At 43.1% G+C, this 16260-nt stretch overlaps 1 protein-coding gene across 2 annotated transcripts in view; it reads left to right on the top strand.

Moving 5' to 3' along the window:
- The window catches only part of LOC127607656 (low-density lipoprotein receptor-related protein 1-like), a 99340-nt gene extending 83535 nt beyond the window's left edge, over window positions 1–15805 (top strand). The window contains exons 59-90 of one of the 2 annotated variants that reach the window (XM_052076154.1): window positions 502–689; window positions 806–1011; window positions 1095–1283; window positions 1359–1507; window positions 1970–2063; window positions 2149–2265; window positions 2347–2466; window positions 2617–2739; window positions 3328–3453; window positions 3548–3664; window positions 4560–4666; window positions 4753–4885; window positions 5211–5333; window positions 5437–5559; window positions 5706–5846; window positions 5927–6064; window positions 6138–6257; window positions 7204–7472; window positions 7569–7750; window positions 7836–7942; window positions 8020–8139; window positions 8509–8685; window positions 8760–8900; window positions 9118–9291; window positions 10315–10476; window positions 10575–10758; window positions 11582–11689; window positions 11808–11881; window positions 11979–12072; window positions 12191–12229; window positions 13752–13896; window positions 15503–15805. In XM_052076154.1, coding sequence (XP_051932114.1) covers window positions 502–689; window positions 806–1011; window positions 1095–1283; window positions 1359–1507; window positions 1970–2063; window positions 2149–2265; window positions 2347–2466; window positions 2617–2739; window positions 3328–3453; window positions 3548–3664; window positions 4560–4666; window positions 4753–4885; window positions 5211–5333; window positions 5437–5559; window positions 5706–5846; window positions 5927–6064; window positions 6138–6257; window positions 7204–7472; window positions 7569–7750; window positions 7836–7942; window positions 8020–8139; window positions 8509–8685; window positions 8760–8900; window positions 9118–9291; window positions 10315–10476; window positions 10575–10758; window positions 11582–11689; window positions 11808–11881; window positions 11979–12072; window positions 12191–12229; window positions 13752–13896; window positions 15503–15649 — 4437 coding nt within the window. In that variant the 3' untranslated portion in view covers window positions 15650–15805. The remainder of the gene's footprint in view (window positions 1–501; window positions 690–805; window positions 1012–1094; window positions 1284–1358; window positions 1508–1969; window positions 2064–2148; window positions 2266–2346; window positions 2467–2616; window positions 2740–3327; window positions 3454–3547; window positions 3665–4559; window positions 4667–4752; window positions 4886–5210; window positions 5334–5436; window positions 5560–5705; window positions 5847–5926; window positions 6065–6137; window positions 6258–7203; window positions 7473–7568; window positions 7751–7835; window positions 7943–8019; window positions 8140–8508; window positions 8686–8759; window positions 8901–9117; window positions 9292–10314; window positions 10477–10574; window positions 10759–11581; window positions 11690–11807; window positions 11882–11978; window positions 12073–12190; window positions 12230–13751; window positions 13897–15502) is intronic. The other variant, XM_052076155.1, reaches the window with a different exon arrangement.
- Window positions 15806–16260: the final 455 nt, after the last annotated feature.

Genomic DNA, 16260 nt, shown 5'->3' on the forward strand with positions numbered 1-16260 from the left:
GGGGGAAATTTATTTGTTAAAATCCAAAAATATATATGTCATCATGAAAGGCCATTTAAAATAAATAAAATAGAGAACAAGTGTACGGTATACTAACGTTACATGACTGACATGCCGGGTAATGTCAGTAACGGCCAAGCTATCAGTTTCAGTCCAAATCAGGAAATCCAATGAAATCTTCATCCTCTGTGTCACTTTTAAACAACTCCCCCAACTCGGGCGGTAGACAATGCGCCGCTTCCTCTTCTACGTCACTTACGTTAGACTCATCGTCGATTTATCAACATAAACCGAGAACGCCCTCTTGTAGTTTAATGTGAAAATAATGTGAAATGACATAATCCTGTGTTAATAATTTCACACATAAGTCGCTTCAGAGTATAAGTTCCACCCCCGGCCAAACATTGAAAACTGCGACTTATAGTCCAGAAAATACGGTGTATATAATTTTTTTTTTAATAGTGAGGTGCTCAAAGTAGCTTTTTAATTTTTGATTGACAGGTCCTGCATCGCACATCACTCAGCAACCCAGACGGGCTTGCAGTAGACTGGGTAGGAGGAAACCTGTACTGGTGCGATAAAGGGCGGGACACTATTGAAGTGTCAAAGCTGAATGGAGCATACCGGACGGTTCTAGTCAACAATGGCTTGAGAGAACCAAGGGCTGTCGCTGTGGATGTACGCTATGGGTAAGAGCATTTATTAAAAAGAAAATTAAAAAAACCCCAAAATGTTGAAAATGTTTTGGTTTCAGTGCAGGTTCTTGTTCTGATGCAGACATTTTAATGCACCCTTGTCTTGGCAGATACTTGTACTGGTCAGACTGGGGTGACACCCCTCATATTGGGCGGATTGGGATGGACGGCAGTAACAGGACCGTCGTCGTGGAAGATAAGATCACATGGCCCAATGGTCTGACTCTGGATTTTGTGAATGATCGAATCTACTGGGCCGACGCCCGAGAGGACTACATCGCCTTCGCCAGCTTGGACGGAACCAATAGACACACAGGTAAAGCACATGTCGTCACATGAAAGTGCGATGGCGAGTTTTGCCAGATGTTGATACCAATGCGAGTGGTCTCCTATGTGTAGTTCTGACCCAGGATATCCCCCACATCTTTGCGATGACGCTGTTTGAAGAGTACATCTACTGGACAGACTGGGAGACCAAGTCCATCAACAGAGCTCATAAGACGCTGGGAATCAACAAGACCTTGCTGATCAGCACCTTACACAGGCCAATGGACGTCCATATTTACCATCCGTATCGCCAGCCGGAGGGTATGACCGAGTCACCTTTTAGTTGCTGTCGATTTTTGACTGGGATGTCTAATTTCCTTTCATCTTGTTCTGCAGTGGCAGAACACCCGTGCCAGACGGATAATGGCGGCTGCAGTAACCTGTGTCTACTCTCACCAGGAGGGGGCTACAAATGTGCCTGCCCCACTAACTTTTATTTGGCAGCAGATGGCAAACAGTGCCTGTCTAACTGCACTGCCAGTCAGGTGCGCGACTTTAAAACAATGACTTCAACAAGGGGATTAAAGCATATGAATGGGTCAATCGGGGCAGCTAATAGGAATAATGTTCAAAATTACTTTACTCACTCTATGTCCGAGGGGATAGGGTCCAGCTCACTGGTGACCCGAATGACAACAAACTGTATGGAAAAGGATTGGATGATTAAACTCATTCAGTACCAGCCAATTCTGGACCGAGTCTGAAAAGACGTTTAGAAACGTCTTTGGGAGTGAATGAGTTAAAGAACTATTGACGGTTAAAACAAAGTAAATATGTCATGTTAATTCATCAATTCCATTGTGAACTGCGTCCAACTCAAATTCGCCCACTAGCCTTCCCATGGAAAGTTTCTTGAAATTTATGACGTGTGTCCTGGGGCCTTTGCAACTTTAGCAAAAACTTAACCGTGTCCATAAATGAGGGTTTCCCCTTCTCTGAATCCTCAGTTTGTTTGCAAAAACGACAAGTGCATTCCATTTTGGTGGAAGTGTGACACCGAAGATGACTGCGGGGACCGCTCGGATGAGCCCGCCGATTGCCGTGAGTGACAACTGCTTCCTCGCCGACATCTCCATCATTTATTACCGTTGGGTCTGAAATTTTCCCTTGGGTTTTGTCACGCTAGCCGAGTTTAAGTGCAGACCAGGTCAGTTCCAATGCGGTACAGGAATCTGTACAAATCCCGCCTACATCTGTGATGGAGACAATGACTGCCAAGACAATTCAGATGAAGCCAATTGTGGTATGCTTCGATACACATTGAGAATTCCCCCCTTATTGCAAATTTCTACCGGTTGTAAGCGTTTATGCATCTGCCCTCCAGATATCCATGTGTGCCTACCGAGTCAGTTTAAATGCACCCACCCCAGCCGCTGCATCCCTGGCATTTTCCGTTGCAACGGACAGGACAACTGCGGAGAAGGAGAGGATGAGAAAGATTGTCGTAAGTTTTACCACTACAGTTCTCACCATACACATGCTGTATTTGTGCAGAAGATACAGACCTCATCTTGAGAAGATTGTCAGAGTGATGCAGTGCCATGAACCGAGTGATCTCTGTGTATTTAACATGCTCCCTCCGTCCTCTCTATAGCGGAGGTGACATGCGCCCCCAACCAGTTCCAGTGTGCCGTCACCAAGCGCTGTATTCCACGGGTGTGGGTTTGTGACCGGGACAATGATTGCGTGGATGGTTCCGATGAGCCTGCTAACTGCAGTAAGACCCATCGATTTCTTTTCCAAAAAAGTAGTTCACAACCGAAATGGATTGAATTTTCTTTTGCTGAAAAAAGTATTTTTTGATTTTAATGTGGATGAAAGTCATACCTTTACTGCTGTGAAAATATGGCTACATGAAAGAGAAATCTCATTTTACAAAGGACCGGGTTTATGAAGGAAAATTTCCAAGGAAAATAACCGTGTTTTACGAATGAAGGTGCAGTTGTGCTTTTTTCCGCGCTTCGTAAAAATTATTGGCTCGCTGCTGATAGTGTGGGCAAGGCTCTGTGGTCCTAAAAATGATCTAATTCAAACATAATACTGTATAGTGCCGCAAATATAGAGTCTTAATACAGCTACTAATTTACACATAAATACAAGGTCATGTTGAGTACACACACACCTAGGATGACATGCCTCGCTACTACCTTACTGAGACTGCTGATTAATTTCTGACGTGATGAACATCATTTCATGTTGGATGCATTTTGGAAAACATGCACTCTTGTTTTTGTCGAAGAATTGTCGAATTCTCCATCATGCAAAATTGCTGTCGATTTGACTCACTGTGTCATTGACGCCGCAGCTCAAATGACTTGCGGTGTGGATGAGTTCCGCTGTAAGGACTCGGGCCGCTGCATCCCAGCGCGCTGGAAGTGCGACGGCGAGGATGACTGCGGCGATGCGTCAGATGAACCCAAAGAGGAGTGCGGTAAGTACACAAATCCGTTTGCCGAAATGTTTCTTGGTACGGTTCTCGAAAATTCTGAATATCTCATCTCCTTTATGTTGCTTTTGTCGCTCAGATGAGCGGACGTGTGAGCCATATCAGTTTCGCTGTAAGAACAACCGCTGCGTGCCCGGACGCTGGCAATGCGACTACGACAACGACTGCGGGGACAACTCTGATGAAGACAAGTGTGGTAGGTTCCCACTCAGTATGTTACTCATTGAATAGAACATTAGGCGCAACTGCGCAATTCGAGATCTCTCGGCGTGACGCTGTGCAATTTCGCGCTACTTTAAGCTATAACCACAACAATACACAGATTTAAGAAAAAAACAACAACAAACATACAGATTTGATTGCATGGATTCACACATGGTGATAGATCTGCGTACCTTCTTGCTTGCTGATCTAGTGGTGCTAAGCAAAAGGTATATCGTATTTTACGGATTATACGTAGCTCCCGATTATAAATCGCACCAGCTAAAAAATGCAAAACTAAGAAGGAAAAACATTTCGCACAATGAAAACCTGAACACATAGCGGTACTCCTTGATTTAGTGCCGCTGTCAATGAGTGCTGAGCAACGTGTCACCTTTTCACACCGTTTTTGCCGTTTGATTCACTCCGTGACGAGATTCCATTTGAATCGGTCTTCTGCTCATTTTCACATCTCACCTCATCTCATATCTATTTTGTATTTCACACTGGCCCGTTGCTGTGAGCAAGAGGTAGGTGTTTTCATCCTTTCAGTTTAAGAATCTCAGCTACTTGCTCCGTGTCCTTTCTGCCCTCTTTCAAACCCCGCCCCCCTACAACAGACCCCGCAAAATCCTCCACCGTGTACCACAGTTTACAGTATGCTGTCCCATCCCCATCTCTGCTCCCCATTAGCCATTCCTGAAACAAACAACTTTATCAACCTCTTTTTTTTTTAATTATCCGCCTGACGCTCAACCGACAGCAACCTTGAATCTTTTTTTTTTTTTGCAGTGCTTTCTCCTTTTTTTTTTTTGTTGCCCTTCCTTTTTCTTCCCATTTCACATGTACCTATCCCTCGGCCTTCTAATCTGAGAACTCTCTTCCCTCAGTTCCTCGGCAGTGTTCAGAGAGCGAATTTGCCTGCACAAATGGCCGCTGCATTGCCGGGCGCTGGAAGTGTGACGGCGACCACGACTGTGCCGACGGCTCAGATGAGGTTATTGCTCAGCAATTCCTACAGTTGACCACTTGAAAGTCAGCAAGGCTAACGGAACGAATTTTTGTTGTTTTGCTCTGGTCCAGAATGGTTGTGACGTCAAGTGTGACAGTGATCAGTTTCAGTGCAAAAACGGCCACTGTATCCCCATCCGCTGGCGCTGTGATGCGGACCCCGACTGTATGGATGGCAGCGATGAGGAAAAATGCGACATTGAGGGTGAGAAACACTTTTTATTTTCTTAATGCATAGCCCAGTGTTTTGGTTTTGGTTTTGGTTTTTTGGATGATGACCAGAAAGGCTTTGTCCAGACGATAATGAAACTAATACTGTACAATAAGTCTTATATACCCTCTTAAAAATATTAACAGAGCTCCTGAATCATGTAAGAACAACTTTGGATAATATCTGTCATTTAATTGTTCTGCCTGTCGCTAAAGGTCGCCTGCATAGTTAGTTGAACAAATATCAGCACACTGCTTGGGAATCACTGAATAGCCCAAACGTGAAATCAGAAGCCATAATCAGCCCTCTACTATTTCAGCGGGAAGACACTGCTCCCTGGAAGAGTTCCAGTGCAACAACACTTTGTGTAAACCACTGGGCTGGAAGTGTGATGGCGAGGATGACTGCGGAGACAATTCTGATGAGAAGCCAGAGGAATGTGGTAAGAAGAACACATTGGCACCTTCCCTTTGGGCCGCTTGGAAACAGACGTTTATTTCTCCTCCTGAGAGCTGCTCTTTTTGTTTGTTTTTTTAAACTCCAAGCTAAATTCCAGTGTCCGCCCATGAGACAATTCCGCTGTCATAATGACCGCGTGTGTCTGCCAATTTCAAAACGCTGCGACGGGATCAACAACTGTGGGGACAACAGTGATGAAATCAACTGCCGTGAGTTGTCATTTAATATCCGTTTAAAGCACAATGCATTTTTAACCCTCCCTGCATGCTAGTTTAAACCTTGGAGGGCGTCTTCTTTCAAAAAAAAAAGCAAATGATGACTCTGGATGAACTTCTCTTGAACTTTGCTACTCCAGAGCTTCCTCCATCCAAGCCAGTCTGCCAAAAAGATGAATTCCAGTGTTCAAATGGCCGATGCATCAGCTCCGTTCTGCGTTGCAACTTCTTCAACGACTGTGAGGATTACGGCGCTGATGAAATCAACTGCAATAAAAAAGGTAGGCCGCGTTAGAGCGGCGATGCTGAGAGTTGGGGGTTGCTCCGCCTTGTTTCTAACTGTGAGAATGTTGTCTTGCAGACACCGTGTTGAATGACTGCCGCAACAACAGGACAGTGTGTGGCGACGGAGATGAAGCTCACTGTGTGGTCAACGGCACAAGCTCTTTTTGCTCCTGCAAACCGGGCTTCCAGTCCTACGGGCGTAACAGATGTGAAGGTGCGTTTGCCAGCTCTGCTCCCAGGTGATGTTCCACGAACACTCGGCAACAAATGTGCTCATTTGTTGACAGATAAGAACGAGTGCAGGGAGTTTGGAGTGTGTTCCCACATCTGCAACAACACAAAGGGCTCATACAAATGCAGCTGCCACAAGTACTTCACCAGAATCAATGACACTTGCAAGGCTGACAGTGAGTACCGTACTTATATTCCTTTTTTGCATTCTATTCGGACATCAATTCTGAACACAGCCAGTGTTAGAAGAGGGTGTGCACATTTGTGCAACTACCTTATCTCAGTTGTTTGTTTTACTTGCCCCTCTCAAAAAATATTTTTGAAAATATCGCATTAAAATTGTACAAATTCTAGGTCACATTAACTCATTCAATGCCACGGACGTTTTTCCATGTTTTTTTTAAGAATCCAGGCATTTAATCCCAGGTGTGTGTTTTTTTTTTTTTATACCAACTGTATGCTGCATTTTCTCATGAATGGATTGTTCACTACTTTTCAAGATGCATTCAGGGTACCGGTACGTTCAGAGAGGATAACCTAAACTCAATGCACTCAGTGAAAATAGAAAACTCACAGTATAGGGCACAATCACAATTTCGTGGCCAGGGAAGAAATCCCATCACAGTCGTCGTCTCCAAGATGAGAGCGCGTGTCTCTGGGAGTTGTTGTCCCTCCGCCCAGAAGAGCATGTGTGAGGTCAAATGTAGCTGATGCTTGATCTGAAGGAAACAGTGGCCTCAATCTCATTCCTCCTGAAGGTGTTTGATGGGGTTCATAGGTGAGGCAACACCATTTCACCAATTCCCAACAAAAACAGAATAGTTTGAAGCATTCGGTTGTCACGAAAATGTCTTGTTTGTTCCACGTCCAAAATTGCTACTACTCTTAATACTTGTCTAGCGAATGGTAAAAAATACTAATGATTATAATTCTTTTCATTATTGAAGAAGTGATCGGTATTCTGCTGTTTTCTTGTGTCATTTTTAGCCACGTGAAGCCCATTTAACAAATGGGGGGGGGGGGGGGATCACTTTTTCTTTCATTTTGAGCTCAATCGTATAGAAAAATGCTGTTTTCACATTTCCGCTCAACCACTATATTATCTGTCAACTTCATCCCCAGCTCAGAGACAAGTGCTCTACATTGCCGATGACAATGAAATCCGCGGCTTGGACCCCTCTATGCCAAACTGGCGTTATGAGCAAATCTTCCAGGGCGACGCCAACGTGCGCATAGATGCCATGGATGTGCACATCAAGACAAACCGCATCTACTGGACTAACTGGCACACGGGGCGCATATCTTTGTATGAATTGCCTTCTTCCTCCTCCCCGTCACCAAATAACAACCGTAACCGACGCCAAACGGAATCACGGGTCACCAATATGGAGGTGAAGACATAAAGCCAACAAATCACTTGACTACTCGCATTCTCGCTTTTTTTGTTGTTGTTGTTGTCAGCGGACTTTGATGCTCTCTGCGTTTAGATCCCTGATCTGAAGATGCCCCGAGGCATTGCTGTGGACTGGGTGGCAGGAAACCTGTATTGGACCGACTCCGGTAGAGACGTCATTGAGGTAGCTCAGCTGAGCGGAGGGCAACACCGCAAAACGCTCATCTCGGGCATGATTGATGAGCCTTATGCCATTGTGGTCGACCCTCCGAGAGGGTAAGTAGGGAAGGAAAATCTCTCTTATTTTGGAAGGGTGTTAAACATAAGTTCGAAGTGACGCAAATGACACGTCATTCTCTAGAAAAATGTACTGGGCAGACTGGGGGAACCACCCCAAGATTGAAACAGCTGCCATGGATGGAACCATGAGAGAGACGCTGGTGGAAGAAAACATTCAGTGGCCAACTGGTAGAGCACACAGTACATCCACGACCACGTCTGCCAATTAAATACATCTGAAGTAACTTGGTTGTGTTTTTGTACAGGCCTGGCAGTGGACTACTTCAACCAGCGCCTGTACTGGGCCGATGCGAAATTGTCATTTATTGGCAGTGTCAGGCTGAATGGCAGCGATGCGGTCGTGGCCGTGAATAGCATCAAGAATAGTTGAGTGATTTTTTTTTTTCGTGTTTCTGAAACAGAATGTGAATTTACACAAATGAGTATTGGGGCAATAATGAAAAGAAAAAATATATACACTGAAGACTGAAAAGTTTTGTTGAAATACCACAAGCTTACAGGCTACGTGTCTAAAAAGGAATACCGTTGAGAAATTGAGCACAATAATTCCAAATATATATTTTGTGGCCCTCTAAAGCGAATAAATTCTGTCTACTTCATGTTTCTTACTAAATGGATTTATTTTCATTTTGTTGAAAAGCTGTGCACATTTTCCTCACATTTGAGTCTATTTTCTGTCTATAATATGAAAAATAACAATATAATTATGTCTCATACTGTACTTCTTTACGCAGAGCTCCATCAACCCTTCAGCATTGACATATTTGAAGACTACATCTATGGCATCACCTACATCCACAACCACGTCTTCCGAGTCAATAAATTCGGCAAGGGCGACGTGGAGAACCTGACAACAAGAATGAATCACGCCACTGATTTGGTTTTGTACCACCGCAATAAGCAACCAGAGAGTGAGTTTGCCGTGAAAGCAAAAGCAGTTGAAGAAGAGAGTGTGGTGTTATTGTAAACTGTGTGTATTTTCTAGTGAATAATCCCTGCGACCGAAAGAAATGTGAATGGCTGTGCCTTCTGAGTCCAAGTGGCCCGGTTTGTACCTGTCCCAACGGACACACGTTGGACAACGGCACATGCGTCAAGCAGCCCGCCCCCACGCTGTCTCCTATCTGTAAGTGAGCATGCAGACTCAGGCGCACACATTCAAAATTTAGAAATGTAACCAGTGTTGCCTATATGTAGTACATTATGTAGATTACACAGCAGCTTTATACAAATTGACCATCAATCTCAGACCAAAAAAATAATAATAATAATTTACACTAGTTAATTGCCCAAGCAGTGCTAAGGTGCTATCAAATAACATCATGTGCCGATAATTGCTGCAGCGCCCCCGAGCGGCCCCTGCCTGGTCCAGTGTCTGAACGGCGGCAGTTGTTTCCTGAATGCCCACAAGCAACCAAAATGTCGCTGCCAGCCTAACTATGGAGGTGATCGGTGTGAGATTGACCAGTGCAGAGACTACTGCAAGAATGGAGGAACCTGCACACCTTCTCCAACCGGTAGGATGCAGAATCCGATCAAAAGATCAGTGACTCAGCTGCTATCAATTAGGATATGCCTAGGAAGACAATCAAGGATGCATCATTTGCCTTGAGGGTGTTGGTGTCGAAGTATAGAGAAGGTCAGAAGGAGTTGCATTGTCTCCTTGGACCCCGAACTCTTGCATGACTGTACTGTCCACGTACATTCAGCGAATGAGTTAAAATTGTGAAATGCTTTGCATAGCACTATCTAGAATAACAACAGTAGAAGTCACTTCACCGTGCTTCCCTAAATTAGAACCTCTATTAAATTGTCATATTATTTGACAAAGAAAACAAAGAATTCTTTTTTTACTTGATGAAATGTCCTTATATGTGGACGCCAGGCCCTTATAGTCCAAAATTTAACCTTCTTCAAAGCCAAAGACGTCATGTCCACACACGTGGACACACAGGCCTACGTCTATGTGTAGAGCCTACGTCATTGCAGCCAGAGGGGAACTATCGTACTGCACAAGGAATCCTGGAGTAGCAGAGTAGTTAGACTAGTACAGGACACGTATTACAGCAGCAAAACATTTGTGACGTATGCTATAGGTGTGACTGAGGAGTTTGAGGTGGAGTCGGGAGTGCATCAGGGATTAGCTCTAAGCCCCTTCCTCTTTCCAATAGCGTCAGATGAGTTTGGACTGGAATCACCACGGAATGTGATGTTTGCAGATTCCATTGTGGTCTGCAGTGAAAGTAGGGAGCTGGTGGAGAAACGTTTCAAAAAGTGTAAGCATGCGTGGTAAAAGAGGTGAATGCAGATTAGCAGAAATATCGACAGAAGACACAGTATTGTCTATGAAGCTCAGGTGGAGGAGGAAGGGGGAGCTACAGAGAGAAGATGAGAGCCATGGTGGAGAAATTCAAATGAAAAGCACACCCAAATTATGTGCCACTCCTGTTATAATTCATATACACTATTTACTATTTATAGCATTCACATACAAATTCTTGAAACTGTATTTATTGCCAATTCCTCGCAAATGTCAACAGGCTCGCCGACCTGCCGATGCCTACCAGGGTTTACAGGGCCGACCTGTAACCTGCACACATGTAAGAATTACTGCATTAATGGAGGCAACTGCAGCGTCAGTGCTGGGAACCAACCGTCTTGCAGCTGCCCTCATGATTTCCTGGGCGACCAGTGCCAGTATAGTGAGTGTGGCGGTCTCATTGCTTCAACCTGCGCATTTTGTTTCAGAAGCAGGGCACTGATATAACCTGCGTGTTTGTGTGTGTGTGTGTGTGTGTAGGAAGCTGTGAGGGCCACTGTCTGAACCGAGGCACGTGTCTACAGAGTGCAAGTGGCTCCAAACTGTGCCGCTGTCTGCCTCAGTACACTGGCAGCACCTGTGAGATTGACAAGTGCCACTATTGTCGCAACGGAGAGTGTATCCCCAAGGACAGGTTTACATCCACAGGGGAATTCACCTGCAGGTAAGCAGCTCAGGAACTGCAAATTCTTTGGACACATTCACACACTCTGGGCACCTGCTGCAAAAACTGAAGTCTAACAGAGATGAAATAACTCAAAGTAAGGTCAAATGTGTTTGTTTGTTTGTTGGGTGGCAAGATGTGGTAGCTTTTTGTGTTTCACTTGTTTGTAACATTTTTTCCTCATATTTTAGTACTGGTCATCAGTTAAGTGAAAATAAGAAATTATTTGCCATAATTCTGCCATAATTCTGTTAGTGTAAGTCAGGGGTGGGCAAACTCCAGGCAGGCAGCCGCATGTGGCCCACTCTGTTCTTTGATCCACAGTAAATGCCCATCAAGCATTTACTGTGCAGTACATGATTCAGAGTACTACTGGTTGATTAAAATGAAAATATATACGGTATGTTTTCAAAGTATTGTATTAATTAATTGCATTCAATAATTTGTTTTATTTTGAACCATTTTACATTACACATTATTTAATTGTTTTATAGATAATATTTGAAAACATTTTTAAAGCATTCATGATTTAATTGAATTAGCCTAAAAAATATGTGGATTATAATATATTTTTTAATCAAATTAAATAATGTGTTAAACCGTGATAAATAATACAGTCACATTTTAGCCAAATAGATTATTATGTATTGTATAATCAGAGAAACACTTGCTGGCTATTTTTTCTTTTCAGAGATGGTTTGTGGAAAAAGAAATCTCAGTTGCCCTTCATCACCATCGTCATCATCCTCATCCAGTATTTGCATTTAGAGAACAAATGTACTAACAAAATATAACACGGCGAACACCTTTCCGTCCTCCACAGATGTGCTAACGGAAGAATCCAGCCCAGCTGCTACACATGTGATACAAATGAATACTGCGCCAACGGCCAATGCTCCATCAATCCCCTCACCCACCTTCCAGAGTGCAGGTGAGCAAACTTTGCATGGACATTTTCATCATCACCACACATGCACGCGGTATACTTAGCTATACGTAAGTGTTTGTATTTTTGTTTTTGTTTTGCTTTTGTTTGTGCGGGCGTGTAGATGTTCCGCTGGATGGACGGGGCATCGCTGTGAGTCAGTCACCAGTGATGAAGGTTCCACCAGTTCAGGAGGGCGTAAGTGGACGCTCAAATACAGTACCAACTTCAACCTGCTACTTCAATTGTCACGTCTCAATCCATGTATTTTGTGTGTGTGTGTGTTTGTGTGTAGGCACAGCCTCCATCGTGATCCCTGTGCTGCTCCTGCTCCTGCTGGTTCTGCTGGCTGTAGGAGCGTTGATCTGGTACAGGAGAAGGATGAGAGGGTGAGTCTGAGTTAAAAGGCGTCCCATTTGAGAGAGGCCTTTTTATTTTATTTTATTTTTTTACTCCCTCAGTCTTTCCTTTCTCCTACACTGTAATGGCATCTCCTCTGCTCCTCAGGTCTAGCCGGCCCAGCAAAACCGGCTCCAAACGCTTGCGGTAACAGTTGGGAGGGGGGGGTGGCTATATCCAAACCTTTATACCTCGCCTCTTACCCATGAGTCTTAGTTGCTGTGCAGTGTTTGGTCCTGTGATTAGTGTGGCATCATTCTTGCCCTTCAGTGTCTCTCTCCTGTTGAATCTGCCTCTTCGGGAGCTGGAAGACAGATCTGCAATGAACAGATCTGTTAGCGTGTACTGTAGTCCTGTAAATGTCTTTCATGCTGTCACATGGTATATTGCACAGTAGGGATGAGCATTTAAAAAAATGACCGTGCCGGATTCGTATCAAAATCTCTCGCTCTTTCTCTCTTGTAGACACACACATACCGATGATGAAGCGCCATGTCATAGCCCAATAATAATAATGGTACGCTCCATCCAGAAGTGGAAAAAATCCGCGTGTCTGGTTCTGAAATTATTGATGCAGATGTATATGCATGCTAACGCGCCAGCCCGGCCAACTTTACTCCATACATTTGGTATCGGTCTATGGTGAAGGACGTCGACGGTGTTGTGGTATTCAGGTTTTTCTTTGAACCATACAATTAGGCCCACGTATTTGGACAAAACAGAACTATATATGATTGAATGGTAAGCTTTCGGCTTTTATAGAGTTCACAAATATAAGGCATTTACTATTTTTAAAAAATACATTTTTTATGGGGCCCAAAAGTATTTGGACAAAGTGAGACCATTGGAAACGGCGCCATGTTTTCAATTATATGGAAGAAAATCTTTTTTTCATTTACTGCCTGAAGTAAGCTCATTTAATGACCCAATTCTGAGTTTTATCCCCGGAGAGACTTTCAGACAACCTCTGAAGTCATATAATGTTCATCAAAATATTAAAAAGCTTGCTTTCTTTGTCCGAATACATTTCCAACCATGAAAACGGAATTTAAGCCAAATAGAAATTCCTAACTGGTAATTGCCTTCTTTTTATGAAACCTCTTCCAATAAAGCTGAAAATCCACGTTTTAATTGCATGTTGGTTTTTTTTGTTGTTGTTGTTGTCGGTGTACTACCGGCAATTGATTGTGATGCTGTATGAACATAAAATCATAAATGAAAACTCTAAATACTTTTGGACCTAACTGTATTTCACATTGTTTCCACATCAATCTTTGCTTTCTTCCTATCAATGTTCACCGCAGCCCGTCGAGGCAACAAATTAGTTGGGCCTGAATGTTACCTTGATATAAGATCCTCGTTGAAACAAAAATTTTAGCTGGGTCAAGATTGAAGATGCTCATCCCTACTGCATTTCAGTGGTGATTTAATTGCAAGCAATGTCATCTAGGATTGATGGCGGTTCATTTTGTGCGATAAGAATTGGGTCAGTTCTGGGTTTTAATCCAATGCTGGATTTGTGTCTGTGCCTGTGCTGTGGCTTTTGCTTTTCTTCAGTCTGGTTTTGGACGTGACGCCATGATTCCGCCTCTCTTCATTGTACGGATGCGTGCGGGCGCCGCGACAGTGTTTCGTTCTGATATCTGGACGTTGCTTGTGTGTCGTGTAGAGCGAAGGGTTTCCAGCATCAACGGATGACCAACGGGGCCATGAATGTTGAGATCGGTAACCCCGCCTACAAGATCTACGAGGGTGAGCCCGATGACGACGCAGGGGAGCTGCTCGACGCAGACTTCACCCTCGATCCAGACAAGGTACACAGTGTTAGAGGCCCATCTGGTAGTTTGACACCGCGATCGTTGTGAACGGCAAAAAAAAGTCAGGAAAGAAAGGTCTTTGTTTACCATTTGGGAGCATTTTATATATCAAAAGTCTTACACTAGAGGTGTCAATACTCGATATTGGTGAGTACTTAACCCTTTTCTTCTTTGGAAAATGATGAATTATACATTAAATGACTGCTATATGTTCACTGAACACCAAAATATATGTTTTTTCAAATATTCAATGCTTTAATCCTAGTTTAGGATTAGGGCCAAATTTGACCCCATGGGTCCTCCAGTGTTAAAGACACTCATACTGGAATCAGTTTGAAAATAAAAGTGCTATCGACCATCCCTAGTCAGGTCCATCAATAATTGGGACACTATTGTAATCTTTTTTGGCCTAAACACCATCGTGATTGATTGGAAATGAGATGTGCTTGAACTGAAGACTTTCATCTTGAAGTATTTACCATTGGTGTATGTGTTGGCCATGTCTGAAGGGCCCAAAAATGGCTTTTTAATGACTTCCAATAAAAATTGTTCCCTTGTAATTCAGTGACGACTGCAGCAGGATGAATTCTATCATCTACCGTATTGGCCCAAATATAATTTTTGCATTGAAATGAGAAAAAAAAGTGGGGGTCGTCTTATATTCGGGGTCTAGACATTATACCCATTCACGACGCTAGATGGCACCAGATAGCATTGAATGCTGAACTTGACTCCCCAGGCCAAAGTGAACCCCTGCCATGAAGAATAAAAATAAAAATAGCAGTAGCACGAAGAAGAAAAATAAAAATAGTGTTAAGAAGGAAAAGAGAAGAAAATAATAGAAGAGATAAAAGAAAATGGAGAAACGTAGTGACAATCTGGAGAAAAGTGGGTCAAAGATCGGCCAGGTTAATCGGCAGCTAAGAAGAAGTTATGTCATTTCCATTTCAAAAACCAGAAGCCATTCATTTACGAATGCGATTGCGCCTTAGATTTGAATGAGGCAAAATAACATACTTTTTCTCTCAAATATATTGTCATCATCATTTGTTTCAGATGTACTGTAATTATTTTCTGTATAAAAATTTATTTGGTGCTCAAAAAGTCTTTTTTCAAAACTTTTCAAAACTTTTCAAAAAAGAAGGGGTCGTCTTCAGGGCCGTCTTATATATAATTGCTTCAGAACTCGTCGGAAGGCGCTGCACAGCGCAGATGGACAATGACCCATAGACATATTATGAAAGCAGCCGAAAAGTTTTATGGTTTTTCTTTTTATAAGTCAAGGAAGAGGAAACTTCTGCATTGGGAGAGTCAGAGCCATAAAGATGAGGCATGTGTTGATATCCCAGTATTTATGGACATGACTGTATTTGTTCAAACTATTACTAGGCAATCAAAAATATTTTAGGAGGTACTTATTTTACTTTCTGCTTTTCGCCATTCATGCGTATACTGGTTTTTTTTTTTTTTTTTTTTTTTTTCTTCATTACCCAACGATAAATTGGCCTTTATGTTACCACGGATAAACGGCACTCATCCAATCTACATACCAACTGATGGATTTTATTTGATTTTTTTTCTGTCGTCGTCTGACTCCTCCCAGCCGACTAACTTCACCAACCCAGTGTACGCCACGCTGTACATGGGCGCCCACAACAGTCACAACTCGCTGGCCAGCACCGACGAGAAGAAGGAGTTACTGTCTCGCGGAGAGGAGGAGCCCCTCGTGGACCTGGACCCGCTGGCGTAGGCTGCGCATCACGCTATTCCAAACACACCGCATCTTCTTGCCTTTTAGTGAAGAAAATGAAAACACCTGACGGAAAAAAAAAAGCTAAAAATAAAAAAGCTGGAGAGGAAAATGACAAAAAAAAGTGTGAACACTGTATAAAATGTACAAAAATGAAGGACTACTTTTGTAAGTGATTGCAGTATTATATTTTGTTCTTTTGAGATTCCTCTGGTCAAAAGAATAACATTTTCTATGAGAGATTTTTAATTTACACGGTGTCCCTTACCCCTTTACCTAAATAGCCACTACCTCTGTGCAAAATGAAATGGAAGATTAGAAGTCGTTAGCATCAGCGCAGTTTTAATTTGTATTTTTTTTTCCATTATTTTTTTATGACTTGTATAGCGAGCAAGAGAGAAAAGAGAAGGAAAAAAAAACATTGTTCCATTTCACCAGTGCCAATTGTTTTGTTTGTGTGGACTTTGAGAGGGAACGGCAAAAACTCAAAAGTTGTCCAAATTTGTGCGGCTGTCGTCTGGCTGAGGATCTTTTCAAGACTGTGTGAAAGACATCCGCGTTGGTGCGCCGCAAAGGATGCTCTTGAAATGATTGTGACGTCTTCCTTGCAC

Source organism: Hippocampus zosterae, chromosome 9, assembly GCF_025434085.1.
Source record: "Hippocampus zosterae strain Florida chromosome 9, ASM2543408v3, whole genome shotgun sequence".
Classification (NCBI taxonomy): domain Eukaryota; kingdom Metazoa; phylum Chordata; class Actinopteri; order Syngnathiformes; family Syngnathidae; genus Hippocampus; species Hippocampus zosterae.